Genomic DNA, 23,151 nt, shown 5'->3' on the forward strand with positions numbered 1-23,151 from the left:
TGTTGTATCTTATATAAAGGCTCAACTCCCTTCACTACCCAACTCGAGAGACTTCCTTCTGCTTCTTACTGGCTACCTTTCTTTATCTTTTTACGTCTAGGTGGAGAAAAGCAAACAAGCCACTTCCTATTGAATGTGTAACACCTTAAAATTTAATTTCTAAAATAAATAAATTTCACAAAAATGAGAATAAAAAAATATTTCATTCAAATGGTTCCCAATGCCTAGTTCAATAAAATATTTTAAAATAAGGCTGGATTACAATTTGAATCAAATAATTATAATAGGACTTATTTAATACAATTTAGTTTCAAAATAAATATTTTAAGTCCTATAACAGTGTCATCCATCCCTTCACTGAGCTCGGTGCTGATCGTATTGGTCATCTGAAAATAAATGTATGGGTGAATAATCTACATTATCAAATACACACAAGCATAGAAACTCACCATACATGCCTCCACACATTTCCAACATTATTCAAATCATTTATCAACAAACAAAAACAATAATTTCAATATTCCATTCTCATTTATACACAGGCGTGCTTACTGCACGTTAGTCACGCTCAATGTGGCACTATGATTACAGATTTCTTATGTCCTCAACCTCTGGGACTTACTCATTTTCACACCGTGGGTGGTTGGCAGATAACCCTTGCTTCACTGATACAACGTGTGCGATCATGAGTCCCTTGACAAATATGTTAGTCAGAGGTCGAGTCAGGAGGAGAGTGTGTGGCCTGTGGTGCACCCACGCTCACTATTAGTGTCACCACCACCCTCTCTTCCCCAAGGTATTTTTATCGCCCCATCTTCCATACCCCCAGTGTATCGCTGAACCATTCATAGTTTTCTAACATTCCAAACATCATCACAATCACACTCAACATGTCATTCACACATATTTCCAACCATTCACATTATTCAACATCAATCAATGGCATGCTAACACGTAATTTCACCCACGTTCTCAATCACATCACAATATTCACTTTCACACATGGCACATAGGCTCACATTCAATTACATCACACTCAAATATCTAATTTTTGGAGAAATCCTACCATAGTCAAGCCATTTCATTACACACATGTCCAATATTCATTTCATCATGCTCAATTAAGAATCTTCTATCAAAACACGTTATCCCTACATTCTAGCTCAACCACATTACATTATCTATCAATATAAACGGATTAAAGGCACAACAAGATAGGGTAGAGTCCCCCTTACCTCAAAATGCAGACCCAAATACAAAATCAACAATAAGCGTGCTCCCCAAATAAATTTCGTCCCAAACACATGAAAAACTCTATGAGAAATCAAAAGAATAAGAAAAAGGGACGAAAATCGAAACCCTAGCAATCAAAGCTTACCTCCAAAATGCTCCAAACGTAATTCCAACCTTCAATTTAACTCCCAAATGGCTTTGGAGGCAATTTAAACAGTAAGAATGGGTTTAGAATCGAGAGAACAAAGAGAGATTTCAAAGAAAAATGTGGGAAATGGATTTTTCAAACCCTAAACCTCTCAAATACCCTTCTGGTCACAACACTCTCGCTTCAGCGAGCCATCTCTCACTGCAGTGAGGTTCTCTTGTCACAGCAACACCTCCTCTCACTACAGCGAAAATCTAAGAAAAACTTCACTCTTGTTTCTACAAAATCTCGCTACAGTGAGACCCTCTCGTTGCAGCAAGAAGCCTCTCACTACAGCGAGAACGCAACAGAATCATGCTTCTCGCCCAGGGCCTTTTTCGTTCAACCCAGCATATCCAATCTCAAATTATAACTAGTATTCACATTCATACTCATACTCACATATTCATACACATCCACGTCATCACACACATATCCACATCATTATATATATATATGTAAATCAAACACATGAAAATCACATATACACTTATATTAATATATCAAAATATTATTAAAAAAATTTAGGGCATTACAGAATGCATCCTCAAATTGGTTTGAATGCTTTAAAGGCGATCTTGATAGATTTAATAGAGATCATAAGCGCGTGTGATTTAATAAGCAGTATGCGGATCCATAGATCATAGGAAACACGGCTTTGCGCCCATCACACCATTCGAACAAAATCTTCCCTGACCCCCCAAATTCAAACGAAACATAAACCCAGTCTTTTCTTTATCGGAACCATGTCAAAAGGAAATCTCTAACACTCGATTCTCCTGCCTTCACCAGCTGGACTTATGACTCGTCTGCTATAAAAAGCTTCCCTTACAGTGTCAGGCTTGTAATATATTATTGAGAAAATCTGTAATATTTTGTATTCACTAAATGTTAATTGAAGGATTATTTGGTATTGGAATAGATTTAGATGGAGTTTAAAAAAAAGTGAACAATGTCAGTGAACAGTACGCGTGAATAGTGTTGGCAAACAGTCATTTCGGCATGACCAGTAAGGCGGTGTGAACAGTAACTCCAGCTATAAATAGGGGTCCTTGCATGAAATTTTCACTTCTTCACACTTCTTAAAGGTTCTAGAGAAACTCAAGGCCATATATCACCATTTTCTCTCATACTAAACCTTTCTAAACTTAAATTTCTCTTCAGATATGTGATTTTGCATCTGTTCTAAGGAATTTGAAGTAAGTTTTTCTAAGTTTGATGTTAGATTCACCATTCGTATATCTTCTCTTTCTCTTTCTCATAGAAGTTTATGGTGTTTTTAGGAGAGACTTCGTTCTAAAGCCAAATCTTCGATGAATCCTGAGTTAAAATAAGTAATATTCGCTAGATCTAATGTGAATCACTGTTTTAAGGTAAGAAGAGCTTACTTTAACCTATGAATTATGTTTTGAATAGTTTGATATGCTATTAAAGAAAGGTTTGAATTGGTTTTGTTAAATCTCTTTGATAAAAGTTGAGGTATAAATGATTTAATACTTGAAAGTTATTTTTCTATGTTATAACCAATGATAATTGATTTAATAACACTGAGATTTGGCTGATTTATTATAAACTTCTCTTAGCTGAGTTGTTGAAATGATTTTATCTATATTGTATCATGCTGAGATATATGTTTTGCATCATTATAGAGCCGAGTTACACATTTAGATGGGTAGATGTGTAACATGCTAAGTTGTGTTGTGTTATGTCGTGGTGTCTGGATCCAGATACCGAAATGGGTCACTCTCAAACCATCTTGATTCTTTCTAGATTACTTAGGCTGTAAAACTAGTTAGAAATTATTTTCATGCTGTGCATTAGATGAGATGGGAATACATGAGATTGTTGCTGTGAGTAATATTTTGCACTATATATATTATTTTATTTTATTTTTGTAAGCTGACCCTTACATTTCTGCTATGTTATTGTGTGCATGTGTACTGCGATGATCGTACGGTAGTATGTGAGCAGATATAACAGGTGTTGCCTCTACTTCAGAGGATGAGGGACCAGTGGAGAAATGTTAGAAGTTGGAGTCAAGTAATTTTGCATTAAAGTCATTTTTCCTTATATTTTGAAACCTCATATAGAAAGAATGATGTAGTAAAAAAAATTTTATTATGAACTAAATGTAATATTATATTGTTCTGTTGGATATTTGTCATAAGAAATTTTGTTTATTTTGAATAACAAGTGAATTTTATACTTATATTCTTTGTTATTTATTTATCTCAAATAAGTAAGTGGTATAGAAATAAGTTTCTAGTTCATGAATTGATCGAGTTTCATTCTTTTACTTATCGAGATTGGATTGGTGTGGATCGAAGAGATTATGGCAAAAAGAAGAATATGTTCACCAAGAAATTGCCCAAAATTAGATCTTTATCTATTTGATATTGTCTTTTTGATCAAGGTCTGACTGCTTTTGTTGAATTGACACGCCTGCAAAGGAGAGAAGATTAAGCAGCTCCAATTTGAATGTCATTGTTTTGACTAGAGAGGTGGATAATATAGGATTTCTAGTTGCTCGATCCGGGGCCTAGTTTTATTATGAGCCAAAAACCTTGATGGATTCCCCTTATGCGGCATTCCCTCCTAAAAAGAATGGAATAATAGCATTTCTGGAGGAAGAAAGTCACTTAATATATTATATAAGTTTATAGTTCTCCCCCTGACTTGCCTTCCAACCTCAAGATCATCAATGGATGAAGCCTTATTCTGAAAGTCCTCCCTCTTTGCTTTGGCCCAATGAAAGAGGTTGAAAAAGATATGTATATGGGTCTTACTGTGTCAGCTACGGTAGATAGGAGGCTTTAGCCTATAAAGCAGCTTAGTAGTAGGAAGGAAGCAAACAAAAGTATGTCCTACATGTCAATAGGGTGGAAGTTCAAAGCATCAAAGATGAGTACATGGAAGCACCAATGAAGAAAGTCCAAAGTGCAGATATAACCTTCTCGACAGAAGACATCTTGCTGGATAGGAAAAAGCATACATAAGCACCTTTTTTTCTCACCAGTGACATCGGTGAAAGAAAGAAGGCTACTGGGGGTAGAGGTTGATCCTGGGGCCTTCATCAACATGATGCCACAACAACCCTAGCCGATCTTGGATCTCGTTCTTACAAGCTGGCTAAGTCAGACCAAGGTGACTATTCTGGGGTACAAAGCTAACTCGCGAAGAGCCATTGACAAGATTTGTCTCTTGTGTGTGCCAAACATAGGATCTGAAGACTGAGGTCACTTTTTAGGTGATTGATGATGACACCTCCTAAGCTTCCTGCTTGGATCCACAGCGTGATACCTTCCACTCTTCATCAATGCTTCAAATACGTTGATGAGAAGGGCGAAACTGGGTATTTGTCAAGAAGAAGCCCTTTTTTCATTTTTTTTAAGGAGTCTAGGCATATTGTATGTATAGATGTGCGTCTTTACAATGACGACCCAGCCCACACAATGATGGATGACAAAAGCCCACCAGTGAAAGCCAAAGCACATGTTCATAGACCTCTCTGAATCCCAAAGTCAAAAGCTAAGGGATTTATGGTTAACGCAATCTCAAATAGTGATAGACGATGTCGAGTCGCTATCAAAATAACTAAGTTTTACTAAGAATTTTGCAGTATAGAGCTCAACCTAGGTCGACTCACAGATACACATTTTCAGTTGAATTCAATTTTTAGTTATTTAAAAATAATGCAAGTAAATTTTGGGGGTTTGAAAACTGTGAATTTATTAAATTAAATTAGAAACAAATTAAAATTGAGTAAAAATAAATTAAGAAATATCAATCTATAAAATACCAAATGCGTGTAACTCTTATTATCACAGTATCTAAGGATTTTAATCTGAGTTTGAATGTTTACTTAATTCAATTATTAATTCAATTGAATAACCTAATTGAACTAGATCACGGATTAAATAAAATTATTATTTAACCTAACCAAAATTAATTATCAAGTTAGAATATCAATTGAATCCTAATTCAAATTCTAACCACAAAAAAGTTAATCACAATTGTAATATACAAATCTAAAATTAGAGAAAAAAGGAACAAACTCGGAGCAATTTGGTGCAGAACTCCAACTAGATGTACAATGTTTAGATTTCGTAGATTGAATGGGAGGTTTAGCCTTCTATCGAAATACTTAACCCATATGAGAATGAGAAGAGAACAAGAGAATTTGAGATAAAGTAAAAATAAGGATTCTTATTTTGGTCAAATCTCAAAAACTTAAAGTGTCTAATTACCACCTATAATTTAGAACCTTATTAGTCTATTTATAGGTTCATATTAGGGTAAATTAAGTAGCCAAAATTTGCGTCTCAATAATATCTAAAAGCTCAAATACAACTATTAAATAGCAAGCGTCTAAATGCAATCCCACAACAATATATAACAAATCTGTCTCAACTTTAAAAAATTATAAAAAATTAAAAACAACTCCAAATCCAGCAATCTATATATGCATTTTGAAGCGCTGGATGTGTAGAATACAATGCAACTAGAATTAGCCAAAAATGATATCTATAGACAAAGTTATGGCCAAAAGAGTAGTTAGAGGTCAGAATAATCAAAAATACAAAATTAAAGCATTTATTTGTAACAATCTCAATATATTTAAATAACTAAAAAAATGATAAAAAAATCTAAAAATAAAGCATATGAAAAGTGTTTATTAATCAAAATAAAACTATAAATGTAAAGTTAAAATATGTTACATCAAAGAGCATGACCCTGTTGTTGAAATCTCTAAACTGGGGCTGAGGGAATTACTTTAACTCTCAGTATAGATGCCACTTCTTGCATTACAACAACCTTCTCAAGTAGAGGACCTTAATAGAGTGACATTTGTCCTCTCAATAGAAGGTTTTTTTTTCCTCATCTTTCATAGGGTAGCTTGGAAGTCTTTTTCTACGCTGGAAAGAATCGTCACTGATAGTGAGATAAGAAAGAGAAAGTACAATCCAATTACAAAGAAGCAAAGGACATGTGCTATGACCTTGAGGAGCCTATTAGACTGAAGTAAAGAATGGTTGAGGCAGAAAAGTACCCCTCAAGCCACATATAAGTAAAGAAGAAAGGGAAGCTTGGCTAGCTAGCCAGTACGTATGTCAATCTCAGAAAACATAGGCTTGGGCTACTTGCCAACTCCGCTCCCTGGACCAAAAGCTTTGTCTGACGCTGATTTCTTCCATACGCCTGATGCCAACACCCTCTTCTTCCAGTGGGTAGAAAACTTCATCTCCAGCCACCAACTCTTTTTCGAATCGCCAGACAACTCATATATATGATGAACATTTCCCTTAAATGGAAATGAAAGCATCCAAAATATGAGTAAGAAATAAATTACTAATTTTCCAAGTTGGATGCTTCAACAAGTCAAGGAAGGATAAATGCCTTGTAACCCACTAGCTCTAATTCTTTCAATTAGAGGGAGATGCTACACCTGCCCTTGCATATGTTTGCACCCCCTATTTGAATAGGACATCCGAGTAAGACTAACGTCTCCTTCATTCCTAAGATATGCTTTACAATGGCCTATTTCCTATCTTTCGAAACTTTACCAATAACCATACTTTTTTTGTAAGATTTATAACTTGCCCCAATTTCGACGCCCTCTTGTATTGATAAAGGGGCTAGCTATCCTCGCAAATAGGTCATTTAGTCTCAGTAGTGGAAAGGTAATCTAGTCTGTCCCATAAACTAGGAGTATAGAGCCAGTAGTTGGCCTATGTATCCAGGAGAATATAGAAATAGATCCATCATTGAGTGAGAATTGCATCAATAGTAGTTCACCAAGCCAATGATGCTTAGCGAGTCCATTTACAGATCTCTTTACTGGAATAGATTCTGCTAACTTCTATCGTGGGAGAAAGGCTTACTAATAAACAAAATTGTTCCTTTGTTCAACCGAGTTCTGTTTTACTACGCTATAAATCTTTCAACGTGAAAGATTTCCTCAAAGCCGCCTATTTTTCAATAACATGCTATCAATAATTGGTATTTATGACAAGAACTTTCATCACTGAAGCCAAGTTATGTCCCTTGCAAGAACACAAGTTTGAAGTGTTGGTTGAACACGGAGGATCACGACTCCTCTCCCTCATCGATATCCAGTAATCGGTAACTTTTCAAGTAACTTTCTATATATATGAATAAAGACAATCCTTTCTTTCAAAGCAAATCCTCCGGAAAAAAAAAACATCTCATGCAGAGGAGAGAGAAGAAGGATATAACCATAAAGCACTAGTAAGAGTAAATCTAGCATAAAGAGCAAAGGATTCTATAACAGCAATAGCATATTATCCCACTTGAACTTTTTATTTTCTTTTTCTCTTCTAATCTTTTGTAGTAAGCCTATTATTTATTATATTATAAATTATCTTAGCCTTCCTATAGTTCAAGTAGTTCGACGAGTTAAGCTAGCTTAGTGAGAGCTTCGATCAAAAGCCTTTCCTATCTATAAAAGAATTGATGTGACATATTTTAGGTTTATATTTATAGTTTTATTTTGATTTATAAATACTTTTAATATGCTTTATTTTTAGAGTTTTACCATTTTTTACTTATTGGAATAAATTGGGCCTATTACAAATAAATGCTTTAATTTCATATTTTTTTATAATTATGACCTCTTACTACTCTTTCAGCCATAACCTTTTTTTTACAGATATCATTTTTGGCTTATTTAAGTTGCATTAGATTCTACACATCTAAGGCTTAAAAATGCATAAATGGATCACTAGATTTGGAGTTGATTTTGATTTTTTTATGATTTTTTGAAGTTGAGGCAAATTTGCTGAATATTATTGTGCGATTGCATTTGGACTTGTAGTTATAATTAAGTCTCAAATTTTAGCCACTTAATTTACCATAATCAGAGCTTATAAATAGACTAATAAGTTTCTGATTTAAAGGATGTGATAAAACACTTTGAGATTTTGAGACTTGGCCAAAATAAGAATCTTTGTTTTTACTTTCTCTTGAACTCTCTTGTTCTTTTCTCATTCTTGCGTGGGTTAAATGCTTCGATGGAAGGCTGATAAATCCACTTTTTATTGAATTTTTGCTTACCTTTTTATTGTCCTTTAATAGAAAAAATACTTAGAAAGTGTAAATAAGATGAAAATTCTATTTAGATCAAATATCATAGGTTTCTTAATTTTTGTTTAATTTACATTGATTTGTATAGATATATTTTACAATTTTGATCATTTGAATAATTGTGCAGGAATTTCCAGACTTATTCTATGAATTTTTGACTTTTGAGAAAATTTAAGGTGAAAGTGACCACTTTCAGAAGTGATAGTGACCACTACAGCAAGCTAATTCCAAAGGGCAAACCAAAGTGACTACTTTCAGAATAGTGGACACTTCAAGGAACCCAAAATGCTACGGGCTTGCGCATGTCTACTATCACAAATGATAGTAGATGCTACAACGACTTCAAAATAACACAAAGGTGCGCATAGCTACTATCGTTGCGCGTAGCCAATATCATTTGTAATAGGACCTACTACAGAAAAAATGCAAAGGCATGAGGAGCTGCGCATGGCTACTATAATTTACTATCTTCAGTCCCTTTTATAAGAAACAAAATGAAGCATTTTCTTGGTCCTTATTATAAGAAACAAATGATAGAATCAAGATGCATTAATTGCTAAATTTCTTTTATACCATTCTTTTATTAGTATCATTAAATATACAAATTATAAACTATATCATTTAATATCATGAGTATTTTTGGAATAAAATTTATATTCATGAAAAACATAACAGACTTAATTACTTTTCTTGGTCCTAATGATTTAGTCTTTTGTTTCTTATAAAAAGAACCGGAGTAGTATGATAGTAGTTACTATCAAGGACGTCAACTTCACTATAAATATATTTTTAAAAATTAGGGTTAGGATCTTTTGCCACTTTAGATTTCTTACCAAATTAAGACACTTTGCAGAGCTTAGGTTAGCCTTAGGTGACAGCCAAGAACCCAACCTAGGATTTGATTTTCATTTTTCTCTTACTTCTCTTTGATTTTTATATTGGTGTTATTCATTTCTCTTCACTTTCACTTGTAATTGTGAGACTCATCCTCATGAAGGACTAAACTTCTTGTAATCCCTAGTGAGTTCATAAAGATTCTTAAATTTTTGGATTTTAAATGTTAATACAAATCCTTTTCTATCTAGAATTTCTTCTTCCTAATCTCTTGAATTGAATAAAGTTGATTTCTACGTGTTAAATTAATCTAATTCTAGAGAAGAGAAAGATTATTAAATCTTAAAAAGAATGGGGATAGAATCTATATGAATGAACTAGAGGTTATTGTACTTTATTGATTAAATTTTATAATTTTACTTCTTACTCTTTGTATTGAACTTTGAATCACATAAACCATCCCTTAATTATTTGTTTTCTTAGTTAATGTTTTTAACATGTTTGATGTATGTTCTCAACTAATGTCATTGGAGACAACCTAAGCTTGCATCTTAGACTACATCAATTTTTTTGCATATTTTGATGAGGATTGGCGATAAATTTTTATGCAAATCAAGCAATTATCAAAGGCTAAACCTCTAGTTCAATTCGCGGAATCCAAACGTAATTCTGACTTGAGTCATGCGCTAAATTGCTCCGAGTTTGTTCTCTTTTTCTCTCTAATCTCAGAATTATGTATTGCGATTGTGATTAACTTTTCTATTGTTAGAATTCAAATTAGGACTTGATTGATGCTCTAATTTGATAATTAATACGGATTAGGTTAAATGATTATTTAATTTAATTCGTAACTCTGTTCAATTATGTTATTCGATTGAATTAATAATTAAATTAAGTGATTGTTCAAACGCGAATTTAAAACTTTAGATATTGTGATAGCCGAAGTTACACGCATTTGGTATTCTATGGATTGAAGTTTTTCAATTCATATTTACTCAATTTTATTCTGTTTGTAATTCAATTCGATTAATTTACAATTTTTAAAACCCTAAAAACCTTATTTGTATTTTAAAAAAAAAAAAACCAAAATTGAATTTGACAAAGAATGTGCCTCTATGAATCGACTTAGGTTTGGCTCTATACTACAAAATCTTTAAAAAAATTTAATTATTTTGATAGCGACTCGTCAGCGTCTATCATGAACCCTCCCTTGAATTGAACCGGTCAAGGAGCTCTCAATTGAGTTATTTAGGTTCTGGAATTCCATCTCTAGTTGGGGGTTTCAATTTGAAGGTTATAAAGTGTGGTGCAGGTTCATTTCTCTCAACTAGTTCAAGTTCAACAGAAGGATGATCAGGGGATCCAGACTTTATATCTCTTTCTTCTCTATTCTATTGTGGGAGTTTTATTTCATATCAAGAGTGTGGTGAGGAGGCTAGGAAAAGACGGATTGGATCAAGAGGCGATGCCTACTCTGCTCGTTACCACTAGACGATGAAGCCAAGAGCGAAAGAAAGGACTTGAACCCTCAACCTTAACCTTGGCAAGGCTATGCTCTACCATTAAGCTATTTTTGCCTACTACGGTAGTGGCGAAGTACTACTGAGCAATTGACGTATCACTTGATATGGACGACTTCTGTTTGTCCATCAGACCACACTCTTTAAACCTCCAATCGAGTTATGAACATGAGTAGGTAGACGGGGGGAGGGGCGGCTGCCTTTTCAATTAATCTCCAGCCCCTCAATGCCGCTATTGGTGCAAGTTGTAAGAAGTCTTGGTCTCGAGTTGAGCTGGGGCATCATTTCATTATCGTAACGGGAGTGAGTGCACTGCAAGATCAGACAAGTTATTGCCTCGCAGTGGTGGCATCTGTCTTTTAAGTTCAGTCATTTCCTAAGACAGCTCCTTTTATTATATGATAATCCAAGCAGATTCGAGAGTTGAAACATAAGTGTTTGTCTCTTTTTCAACTTCAACAAGAATGCATCAACAAAATAGCCCTTCCATATAAATTGTCATGACATGAACTTTGTCAAAAAAAAAATTTATAGGTAACTCCTCTTCCTATTGATCTTGATTAGTTCCAGATTGTTAAGAGTTCTCTTTTCTTGTTAAATCGTCTCCTGAAATACTTGCTTATCCAGCATGTGCTTTCGAAGCCCCCACTCATTGAATCACTTGCTCTTGATTGCAGTCATTCCCCGAAAAAGGGAGAGATGAGGGAATCGTCCACTCCCGTTCATGTGACGAATCAAACATCGTTAGATCTCGAATTATGCAAACTACTAGACCTAGACCAAGATCTCCATTACGTTGTACGATATATGGATCCAAAAAACTTTTAGTTGTAAGTCATTCATTCTGCTCCTATCTAAAGTGATGCTAGGTTGCTTCACACAGGTGCGCTTCGCTCGGCCACATGATGAACATGTTTTAAGCTAAATGTCAAGTGCTTAAGTGGAGCTTGTGGTCATTCGTTCCTCGCTTGTTCCAATCCTAGTAAAGTAAGATCCGATTCTACACTACATACGAGATTTTCGACCCTCACTAGCTCGTCGCTTGGTTGTACAAAGAGCATGCCCGAGGGGGCTCCTACGTTTACTGCGCACTTGCATTACTACCCTACAATGGCTTGAAGAGTCATCTATTTAAAAGGACCCTCCCTTCAGTGCGCCCCTTCTTGAATTATTCGTTCATGCAATACTTATTGAATAGAAAGAACCAAATGCATTTCAACCCCGTCATAGTTCTCAATCATTTCGTGGGCACCAGGCGTGACTGAACCATCTATGATAGGGGAAGCAAATGCGCAGGGAAGAAGCTTAGATAAGAGAATACGTTCTTGCATCGCTTTTTATATAGAAAGCTCGACCAGTAAGAAAAAGTGTTTGGTCAAAAAAAGAGGTTGACCCACTTCATTCCCTTGGCGAATGATCTTCGCTTCATGGGAACAACAAAAACAACCATCTCGCTCTTTCCTTTCTTCAGTGCTACCTTTTTCTTTCCAAGGGATAAAGTTGGGATTTATAATAACCTTTTTTTTAGGATGCCCGAGAACAACTCTTAGGTAAATTAAGGATCAAATGTTGGAACCTCAGGGGTAAGGATAAGGTAATGGAATTGATAGAGAAATCTATATAAGGGTTTAAGTCAAAAGTGTGCCGTGAGGGTCTAACTGTAAGTAAGCTTCACTCTTCTCCTTATCATTTGAGTTACTAATAAAACTTTCTCGTAGGTCAAGCAAGCTCTCGCTTCTTCGCTCCTTCTCTTACGAGTGTAGTAGTGGAATAGAAAAAGGAAGACACTTCCAAGCTGCTTTCTCTTCAGATCCTTCTCTTTCTCTGTTTTGATAGATCGTTGTTTATTGCTTAGCGTGTCAAGTGCAAGATTGGATAAAAAATTGCATATGAAAGGATTTTAGTCTATCTAGTACAGTACGATCAATCAAGTATCTTTGTAGGGTCTCGATAATATAACGCCTAAAAAATTTGTTGTTTCTAGTTTTCGTTTGCTCCCATGCCTTTCTTTGGTCAACAACCAAGCACAACTATTTAGAAAGAATTCATCATCATAAGAAATAAACCGTTCAGGCAAGCGGTTTGCTTTCTCAGAAGGACATATAGTAGTAGATTATGAAAAGAAAACTGACTTTTTACCAGTATGGCTCAATGCTAGATGCGACTGGTCCTGATCATTATTCACCCAATGATTGGTTGGAGATTTTCGTTTGAGAATTCTCTCCATCTGAAAGAAGTAGTTCTATAAGGCCCTCCGATCTACAATAGTTCCAATTCTGACACGTCAAGTTTCCCTACTAGATTTTAATATGAATAAGATGAGTCAGGAATTTTGGAATGTTTGTCTCTTCTTTAAAGGTCAAATCGAAGAAATGGGGCCAGACTTGCCATTCACCTAGTCCATCGAAACCTTTACACAGTTGGTACTTGGGCAAGAGGAGATCTTCGACCCCTCTTATCTCTCTGATGTCTATTCGAACCTTGTGGAGTGTGGATTTAATAATTGTTTATGGGAATGTGCTTTCGACCTTTTTTTTTTGCTACATCGTCATCTTATTTATTAGTTTAGTTCAAAATCTTTCTAATTGTCGATATCTTCTTTTCTCTGTCCATGGTCCACCGCATCTAGTGCGCATCTGTCCTTCAACTTACTATGTGTTTCTTTAGTGCTATTGTTGAATCCTTTCGAGAAGGTCTTCATTCTTCCATTGTCCTCCAAGTCAATTTCTCTGACACTAGGAAAAAGTAATCTTAGCAAAAAAAGGAGGCCCCCCAAGAGAAAGAAGAGTGGGTATGAGGGCTTCTTTCACATAAGATGATATAGGATCCCGATAAATTCCTGTAGGACAGATCTCAACAAACTATGTGAACGAAGCTACGTCTATAACCTTAAATTGGGGGACACCACATATCATATCCAGCTATTGCATTCTTAGTTTTTGGTTATTTTTTTTTTTTCATGATAGAAGCAATGTCTTAAGCCCACCACAAGAGCTCGACGGTAGAGCAGTTGCCTGACTAGTCATAGGTTCAAATCCTCCTTTGGAAGAATTTCTAAGAAAGATGAGAGGATGTTGAGGGTTGATTTGAGGCAATGACTCAAATCTCGTTAATTTTAATTCGAGCCAAGCTTTGTATTTCAGTTAATGGGCGGGAAGCACATGCTTATTAGATAGGAAGACGAATAAAGTGTGTGTTCGTGGTAGTTGTTTGCTTCCTGAGAGAGGAAGTACATGCTTTAACACCTATTTTTTGGGATGCATAATTATACGTGACTATCTCAAATTCTAATACGCAATAAAAAAAATATTGTTTCAAATACAACTATAAATATTATTTACAAAAAAAATTTAAATAAACTTTGTAATGTTTAGTTAGTTGATACAAATTAATGATATATAAGTAAAAAATAATAATAAGTTTTTTTTTCATTAATAATTATTATTTTTTCATCAAAATTTCATGGATAGCACGAGTGAAATATTAGTTTTAACCTAAGACCATAAATTAAATTTAAATAATTTTTCATCCATTAGTTATTGGTCCTCGTTAAATTTCAACGCTCATGAATTATAAATTTCATAAATAATCATAATTTTTATACTCAATTGATGTCACGAGTTTTACGCTACCTAGAGTGAAAGTAACCATCAACTTTGTCTCGTAGTAATAACCAACGTAATACTTAAGCAAGCCCCCATTAATATTTAATTATGTTACATTATTTATCATATATATGCATTTTCTTTTTCTTTTTCTTTAAACACGAACACCTCAATTGAGATCTTTTAAACATTTTCTATTTATCAAAATACATACTTCATAATAAACAAATCTTTTTTTAAAAATAAAACATAATTTTAATCTTTATAAATATCTCACAATATTTTTTGTCTTTAAATTTTTTTTTATTAATATAGCTCTTTAAAAATCTTAATTTTTTAAAAAATCTTAATTATTATTTAATGATTATACAATATATATATATATATATATTATTCAATCCTTTTATAATAAATAGTTATCAAATTTTTAATTATATAAAATAAATATACATTTTTAATGTATTATTTGTTCGAAAGATTATATTCTTATTTGCTTGAAATTTATATTGATGAAAAATTCACTCTTTATTTTTATAAATAAATTATCAATTTAACCAATCTAGAATATAGTAAAAATTATTATATATAATTATTTTTATTAATATTTGATATAATAATTTTTTATAAAAAATATTTTATCAAATGTCATTTTAAAATAATAAATAATATAATTAATTAAATATAAATTTTTAAAGAAGCAATTTATTATAAAAAAATATTATATTATATTTTTTATGATTTTAATGCACTTCTAATGTGACTTTTAATAAATAAAACTAATAATATTTTTTAATCTGTATCTTTAAGGCAATACCTTAATAAAATTCAGCTTACAATGTTAAAAATTATGAAGTATATAATTAATAAATAATTAAAAGATCAAAATTAAACAAAATTTCATGTATAACTCATTTGGATTTTTTATTTTTTTTTCGTTATTGATGTCTTCAAGAACATTCTTAATTTTCAAATAACTTACTTGTGTAGTTCACAACTCCGTATCCACAGTCAGCATACGCGGGATTGACCGACTGAAACAGGTCATCAATTGCCTAAATTATGATATTTGTTTAATTACCGGTAATCTTCACAAACTTCCGCATCAATCCTTTAGATCATCTAAAACCAATACGAATTCAAAATTTAAAAGATAATGGTATTATAATGAAAAATGTTATTCCTTAAGAGTTAGTTAAGTAAAACAAAATAAGACCAATAACCAAAATTAATAATAATATAAAAAAATCTCATGTTCGAAAGGTCACGAGTTTAAATTTTACCTTGTTTTTGTATTTTTAGTCTATTTAATATTTATAATGAAACTTTTAATATTTGAGCATAAAAAAATTCTCTTAGTATTATTTTTGTCTCTCATGTTCACAACAATAACTATTTAAAACTCTATTATTAAGTTCGAAATTAATATTTTGAGTGCAGTTACAAAGTTAACAATATGAGTGTTCGCAAGTTTAAAGAGATTTATTTTAGAAAAACATCTTTAACACCATGTTCACAGATAAAAGTCTGAATTTTAAAACACTAATTTAAAAAACAAAAAACAAAAAACTATTTTTAAAAAAATTAAATATAAATTGTTACTTTTGGCGCTCCCTTTTCTTTATTTACTTTTTAATTAATGTTTAGTATTTTTTTTCCTTCCTTATAAAAGATCTTCCTTTTTTTCAATTCTTTTTTAATTTAGATTATGTATTAATAAAAAAAATATAGTACATTTAGTTATAATGAAGGAAGAATAAAACAAATTTTATCAAATAAATATTTACTTTAATTTATTAAAACTTGTAAAAATATTTTTTTTCTTAAGTATAATTATAATTATAACATGTTACTTGATAATTTAAGAGAATCCTTCTTTTTTTACTTAACTAAACAATAATATTCTTTTTTTTTCTTTTCTTTTATTCATCTTCTTTTATAATGTTTTTTCTTCTCGGTATTTCTTATACCACAAATCACTTTTCTATTGTTAATATTATTATAATTTGATCAAAACATCAATATCATCTTCCTTCTTGTTCCTAAATCTTGCACCACATGTCACTTTATTATCAACGTTATTTTTATTATTTTTCTCATTTTCAATTACCATAAATAATTTTTCCTATCGTAGATGTCATTATCATTTGCCTAAATCAATATCAATTTTCTTCATCCTTTATCCCCAAGTCTTATATCAATACTCACTTTATCATTGTCGACATTATTTATTACTGACTCATTTACTTCCAATTATCATAAATCACTATTTTATTACTATTTGTTTCTGCTAGAGAAATACTAATCTTCAAGTCTCTACTCTGAAACAATGACGTCCTTCTGACTATTGCTGACGTGGAGAAGGTACCTGCAAAAGGCACTCCGATACTGAAGTCAGGATTCGGTTCTGAGTAATAAATGGTATTTAATAATAAAAAGTTTACCTTTTATATGTACTTCCTACCTTCCTTTTATAAGTTTTATTATGGATTAATGGATTTGATGAGTCAGCCTTGATTTTGACCCTTTACTTAAAGTAGATAATGTTCTAATTATTATCCTTAATCGAATTTAATTACTTCTTAATCTTGATACTAAGGTATCTGATCAAGCTGGGCTGAATAGGGAATCGATTTCCTTTTTCTATATGTAGGATCGAGCAGTTCCCTATCCAGTACACTAATATTCTTGTTATTTGGTCAAAATATTATTAACTTTCTCCTTTCTTCATTTTCAAATATTTAATTCAACATAATTATTAGAACATGAACATTGTTGTTGTAATGCTCAAAAAAGATATTATGAAAAATATAAACAAGAAGAAGAGGAATAGACGTTGTTACTTAAAAATTAAATAAAAAAATAAACTATTTTTAAAAATTTTAAAATAATGTTATTTTATGTTCTTCTATTATTATTTAGTATAATAAATTATCACTCTGTTGCTTAAAATAATAATGACTAAATTAATTGACAATTGTTATTTTTATAGATTAACATTTAAAATTTTAATTTTACACAATTGATTTAAATGATATAATACCTTTAAAATGATGAAATTTAATATTTAAGATTATCGTAAATTATCAAATAAAAATTAATATTAATTAAAAATAATAGTAAAATAATTAAGAAATTATATTTAAAAATTATTGTAATAAAAGTGTTTGTCTTTCGTCTTGATAATCACCATTGTTAAAATGGAATAATTTCTACTGTTTAATAACATTAGGTGAGTGTTGTTTTCATGTGAATGTACACTGTTACAACAACAAAAAATCGTCAATTACTAAAGGGACAGTTAATAATCTTTTTTCTTAAACATGTCAATCAAAATATGTTATATATATATATGTTAAAAAAAAGTAAATCTCATTTAATGGTTTTTATATTTTTGAAAAGATTAATTTCTATCTGTAGGTTTGTCCAAAAACAGGAGAAACTATGAGTTAAACAAACTCGAGGACAAGGGGGAAATTTAATAACTATTAATTAGTTTATTTATCAAACTTACCTTTTTTTATTTCTTTTAAATTTGTTTTTCAGTTAGCCACTTTACTAGTTTTATGCTTAAATATATTATAATTTTATTTTTTATGAGGTTTTGATTTAAATTTTTTTATCTTCGTATTTGTGTAATTTAAATATTTTAGTTTATCTCATCAATGTGATCACACAAACAATTAATATGTTACAAATTTTTAGTTAATTATGTCATTTTCTAGTATTCATTAAAAATTGACAGTATTGATTTAAAAGAAAACACTAGTAACTAAAATATAAAATTCATAAAAATGTCTTGACGAAAAAATATTTATAACATGTTTGTTTCATTTTTAAAAATAAATTTTTTTATTTTTAAAAAAGAACTATTTTAAAAATAGAAATAAATATACTCTTAATTTTTTATATACAACTTTACACTGTGATTGTGCCTTTTTGTGGTTGTGCTTTTATTTATTTATTCATGTGCTGGACACACAGAAAGTCCTGGACCTGTCTTACCATTATTAGATATGAGTGTGTAGTTTTTTTTTTTTTTAATCCATTTGCCGTGCACGTGTCTTATTTAACATATTGTATTTATAAGTGATATTTAACATTTTTAAATTATAATTGTTTGATAAAAAAAAAAAACTGAATCATGTGGAATAATTAAATATGTTGTTAGTTGCTAAAAATTTTATATTTTTTAGTCTTATATTTTCTTTCTTCAATAAATATCTTTCAAACTCATTTTCATTTTCATAATAATTCATTAGTGTTTTTTTTCGTTTTTTCACATATAACTTAAGTCATATAATATAAAGTTAAATTAATATAGATAATAACATGATATTTATACTTTTATTTACTTTGTATTTTCAAATTTTTATTTAAAACTTTTTAATCATATAACTTAAAATTTTATTTAAAAATAATATCAATAACATGTCTTATCCATACCACGTCTCATTCAGAGGGTATAAACTAACTCAAATATTGTGTAAATAAATAAGGCAAGTTAACATATATTGACAAAAATATTAAATAAAAAATAATAAATTTTCAAAAATTAAATAAAACAATATAAATTTTTAAACAATTAATATATTATTTAAGAAAATTAAAAAAGATTAGCAATACATTGTTTCAAACATGCTTTCATAATTTTTTAAAAAGTTAAAAGTATTTATTGTGTAAAATTTATTTTTTTAAAAATAATTATTTATAAAAAATGTATCATAGAATATATTTTAATGATTATTCTTCTAAAATATTTTAATAAATTGTTTATTATGTGTCTAAGAGTATATGATAAAAATTAATAAATAGTAATTTTTATTAAAAATTATAATATTTTAATATTATTAATACATTGAATCAAATATAATTTCTAATAAAAAATAGAACGAGTAAATTTTTATTATATATTTTCAGAAACATGTTAAAAAAGAACTATTTTAATATTTTTATTGTCATTTTTAAATTGAAAAAAATTAACTGGTCTTTGCAAGATAAAAAAACTATATACAATAATTTATTATATATATATATATATATTATTAAAAAAATGGACTAATAGAAAAAATGATTGAATTGAACGTGAAGGTGAAGAGCCTTACCAACTCTCCCCTACCAAACCTCCTCCACCTACCATGGTTCGATCTCTTCACCTCACTCAGTTGCGCTGCCTTTGTTAAACAATCCCAAGTTCACACCCACTTTCTCATTCACTAACCTACCTTTCTCCCCTCTCTCTTTCTCCAAGTTCCAGTGTACATGGCCAACGCGCTACAACACCACGCGGCCACGCGCCCATTCCCTTGCTGTCACCAGTCGCTCCCCGCTTCTCGCCACGTTTCCTCATCCCTCTCTTTTCGCTCAAGCCTTTCCACGCTCCCTCTCAAGTCAGTCCTTATCTCTCAATTTCACACTCTTCATCGTCGTCTTCTTTCTTTTTTACTATTTTCTCATGACGCCTTTGTAGAACCCTGGCGATGGACGCGGCAAAAGAACATAAAAGAATCGTGGTGAAGGCAAAATCTGATTTTGATGAAACGGGCGTTGACATTTCTCTAAGCCCACGTGTCAATGCCGTGAAGCCTTCCAAAACTGTGGCCATAAGCGACCACGCCACCGCTCTCGTACAAGCTGGTGTGCCCGTTATTCGTTTGGCAGCTGGAGAACCGGATTTTGACACACCCTCTGTCATAGCTGAGGTTTAATCTTTCTACATTCCCATTTTCGTTCAAAAAGCTGATTTTTTTTTTTAAAATATATATATGGTGTAATAGGTTGTGTTGTTTGTGTAGGCTGGGATTAATGCAATTCGTGAGGGCTACACTAGGTACACTCCCAATGCTGGAACGTTGGAGCTCCGCCAAGCGATTTGTCATAAGCTAAAGGGTTGGTTTGATTGTGTTGTGTGTTTGGTTTGGATGGTGTTTTTTGATTGTACGAAATGGGGTTTTTTCTGACTTTGTGATGGAATTGGTGTTGCAGAGGAGAATGGGGTTACTTATACTCCTGATCAGATTGTGGTTAGTAATGGAGCCAAACAGAGTCTTGCTCAGGCTGTGCTTGCAGTTTGCTCCCCTGGTGATGAGGTTTGTAAAGGGTTTTCGAATTTTAGTTGATACTTTGAAGGTATAAGCACTAGAAGAGTTACTTATGTTGCAGGATCATTTGGTTAGGTATGAGTGAATAGTTTGAACGAAGTTATTGGAATTATTCATCCTCTTTCTGTCTTTCGCTTCGTGAAAACACAAGAACATCTTTGATGCATTTGAAATATCTTGTGCTTTGTATGTGCTTGTAGACTTGTAGTATCATTCTGCAACCTGTCTGAAATTATTGACTGGCCTTTGTTCAAAAGATTCCCAATTGTTTTACTCACCTTTTTTTAATCAATTTATCTTGTATTTATTGGTCCTGTAGCCTTATGCTTCTGTGGCAAAGGTCAAGCAAATTAAGAAGCCGCTCCGTAGCAAATGTGTTTAATTTGCTTTAGGACAAACTTATTAATGTATACTATCTTTCCTTTTTCTTGTAATGGGCTTCATTAATGGTTCCCATATTTCAGGTCATTATTCCAGCTCCATTCTGGGTCAGTTACCCAGAAATGGCAAGGTTGGCTGATGCAACACCTGTGATTCTTCCAACATCGATATCTGATAATTTCCTTTTGGATTCCAAACTCCTTGAATCCAAAATTACTGAAAAATCGAGACTGCTGATTCTTTGTTCTCCATCTAACCCAACAGGATCCGTCTACCCCAAGAAATTACTTGAAGAGATAGCCCAGATTGTAGCAAAGCACCCAAGACTTCTGGTATAGTCAAACATCATTTGTGAGATCACCAATGCTTCAATGGGTTCAGCCTAGATGATAGTTCCTTTCAAGATCTTAATGGCTGTTTTATGCAGGTTCTTTCTGATGAAATTTATGAACACATAATTTATGCACCAGCAACTCACACAAGCTTTGCATCTTTACCGGGAATGTGGGAGAGAACTTTAACTGTGAATGGATTTTCTAAGGTTAGTCCGTATGTCACATTCTCTTTTTCAGAATTGCATCCGAAAAACTAGGATACTTGTAACTATGATTTTTTTTGGGTATGTTTTTGGTGCTCATGATGTATTTTGGATTCCTTGTTCTTATGCTGTTTCATGGTGGTGTTGTAAATTATAACCTGACATGGAAGGCCTTCAAATTGTATCCTGATGTTTAAATTGTTTCCTGTAGGCCTTTGCAATGACTGGTTGGCGGCTTGGGTATCTTGCTGGTCCAAAACATTTTGTTGCAGCATGTGGAAAGATCCAAAGTCAGGTATGCTACATTTTATATTTGCTACTTTCATCTGCCTTATCCTTCACAACGTACTTGTGTTGATTTCCTTTTGCTACATGACATCTAACAGATTCTTAGGTTTAATCAGATTCAGTGTTTGAGGGGAAACTTTAAGAGATTTTCTAGCATTCATTTGGAATAATTTGGACTGCTGTTTCTATTTAATATAATTTTCAGTATAAACTGGCTGATGCATCTTATTGAATTTAGTTCACTTCAGGGGCCAGTAGTATAGCTCAGAAAGCTGCAGTTGCTGCATTAGGATTAGGGTATGCTGGTGGGGAGGCTGTTTCTACCATGGTGAAAGCATTTAGGGAGCGAAGGGATTTCTTGGTAAAGAGTTTTGGAGAAATGGATGGTGTTAAAATATCTGAACCCCAGGTGCAAATTCATTTAATTTGTTTATTTTGTCTCTTCCTTTTCCTGTCTGCTTTTCTGCTCAAACCTAATATTTTCCAGGGAGCATTTTATCTATTCATTGACTTCAGCTCCTACTATGGAAGAGAAGCTGAAGGATTTGGAAAAATTGAGGATTCTGAGTCCCTGTGTAGATATCTTCTGGATAAGGGCCAGGTATAGTCATTACAGTAAAGCTTAAATCATCTATATATACAAAGTTGAAAGAGAAGAAACATCTTAACATAGCAGCCAAGTTGTGGAGCTCTTACTGGTTAATTAATTAGTTATAACATAGTGTGTTGCCATTTTTGGTTACAGGTAGCCCTGGTGCCAGGGAGTGCATTTGGAGATGATACTTGCATCCGCATCTCTTATGCAGAATCCCTTACTACCCTACAGGCAGCAGTAGAAAGAATTAAGAAAGCACTTATCCCTCTAAGGTCTGCCGCGGTTGTTTGATTATGATTTGTTGTTGTATTGGGTGTATTTTAATGTTGGCAATGTGTAATATGTCTATTTTGAAAAATAATAGGCTTTGGCTATTTTATCCACAAATAAAGTGATACAACTCGCTTATTAATGATTTTTAATTATAATAACAAAATCCCCCCTCCCTTAGTTACCATAAGGTTCCCAGGAGAGGCATGGGACGGTCGACACCATTTGTCTTCTTAATTTTGGTGAGTCAGGTCAAAATCATAAATAGGTTTCACAACATTTTATGCAACATTTTAGATTGCCACTACCAAAATAACATTTTAACTAGCTGCTCGTAGAAAATATTGCTCCTGGATTGAAAGCTACTATGCTTGTTTACATACACAATTTCGAAATAATGACTTCAGCCAATCTTTTTTTTTTGTTACTTTTTAATATCGAGAAAATATTTGTTCTTTCCAATTTTATACTTTCTCTACAGTTTCTCCAAAGCATTTA

General features: G+C 32.2%; 1 protein-coding gene across 2 annotated transcripts; it reads left to right on the forward strand.

Moving 5' to 3' along the window:
• Positions 1-19,551: 19,551 nt before the first annotated feature.
• On the forward strand, positions 19,552-23,020 carry LOC113872548 (bifunctional aspartate aminotransferase and glutamate/aspartate-prephenate aminotransferase-like). Of its 2 annotated transcripts, none has more exons than XM_027510179.1 (10): positions 19,552-19,905; positions 19,977-20,182; positions 20,276-20,369; positions 20,466-20,569; positions 21,046-21,294; positions 21,390-21,503; positions 21,712-21,795; positions 22,027-22,197; positions 22,276-22,389; positions 22,534-23,020. In XM_027510179.1, the coding sequence occupies exons 1-10, from the start codon at positions 19,743-19,745 to the stop codon at positions 22,672-22,674; spliced, it is 1,440 nt and encodes a 479-aa protein (XP_027365980.1). In that variant the 5' UTR covers positions 19,552-19,742; the 3' UTR covers positions 22,675-23,020. The 2 variants fall into 2 exon arrangements, with proteins under 2 accessions (XP_027365980.1, XP_027365979.1); XM_027510178.1 differs by having other exon boundaries at positions 19,552-19,870; positions 19,951-20,182; positions 22,534-23,012.
• The last annotated feature ends 131 nt before the right edge of the window (positions 23,021-23,151 follow it).

Source organism: Abrus precatorius, unplaced genomic scaffold (genome assembly GCF_003935025.1).
Source record: "Abrus precatorius isolate BTA unplaced genomic scaffold, Abrus_2018 Scaffold7, whole genome shotgun sequence".
NCBI lineage: Eukaryota > Viridiplantae > Streptophyta > Magnoliopsida > Fabales > Fabaceae > Abrus > Abrus precatorius.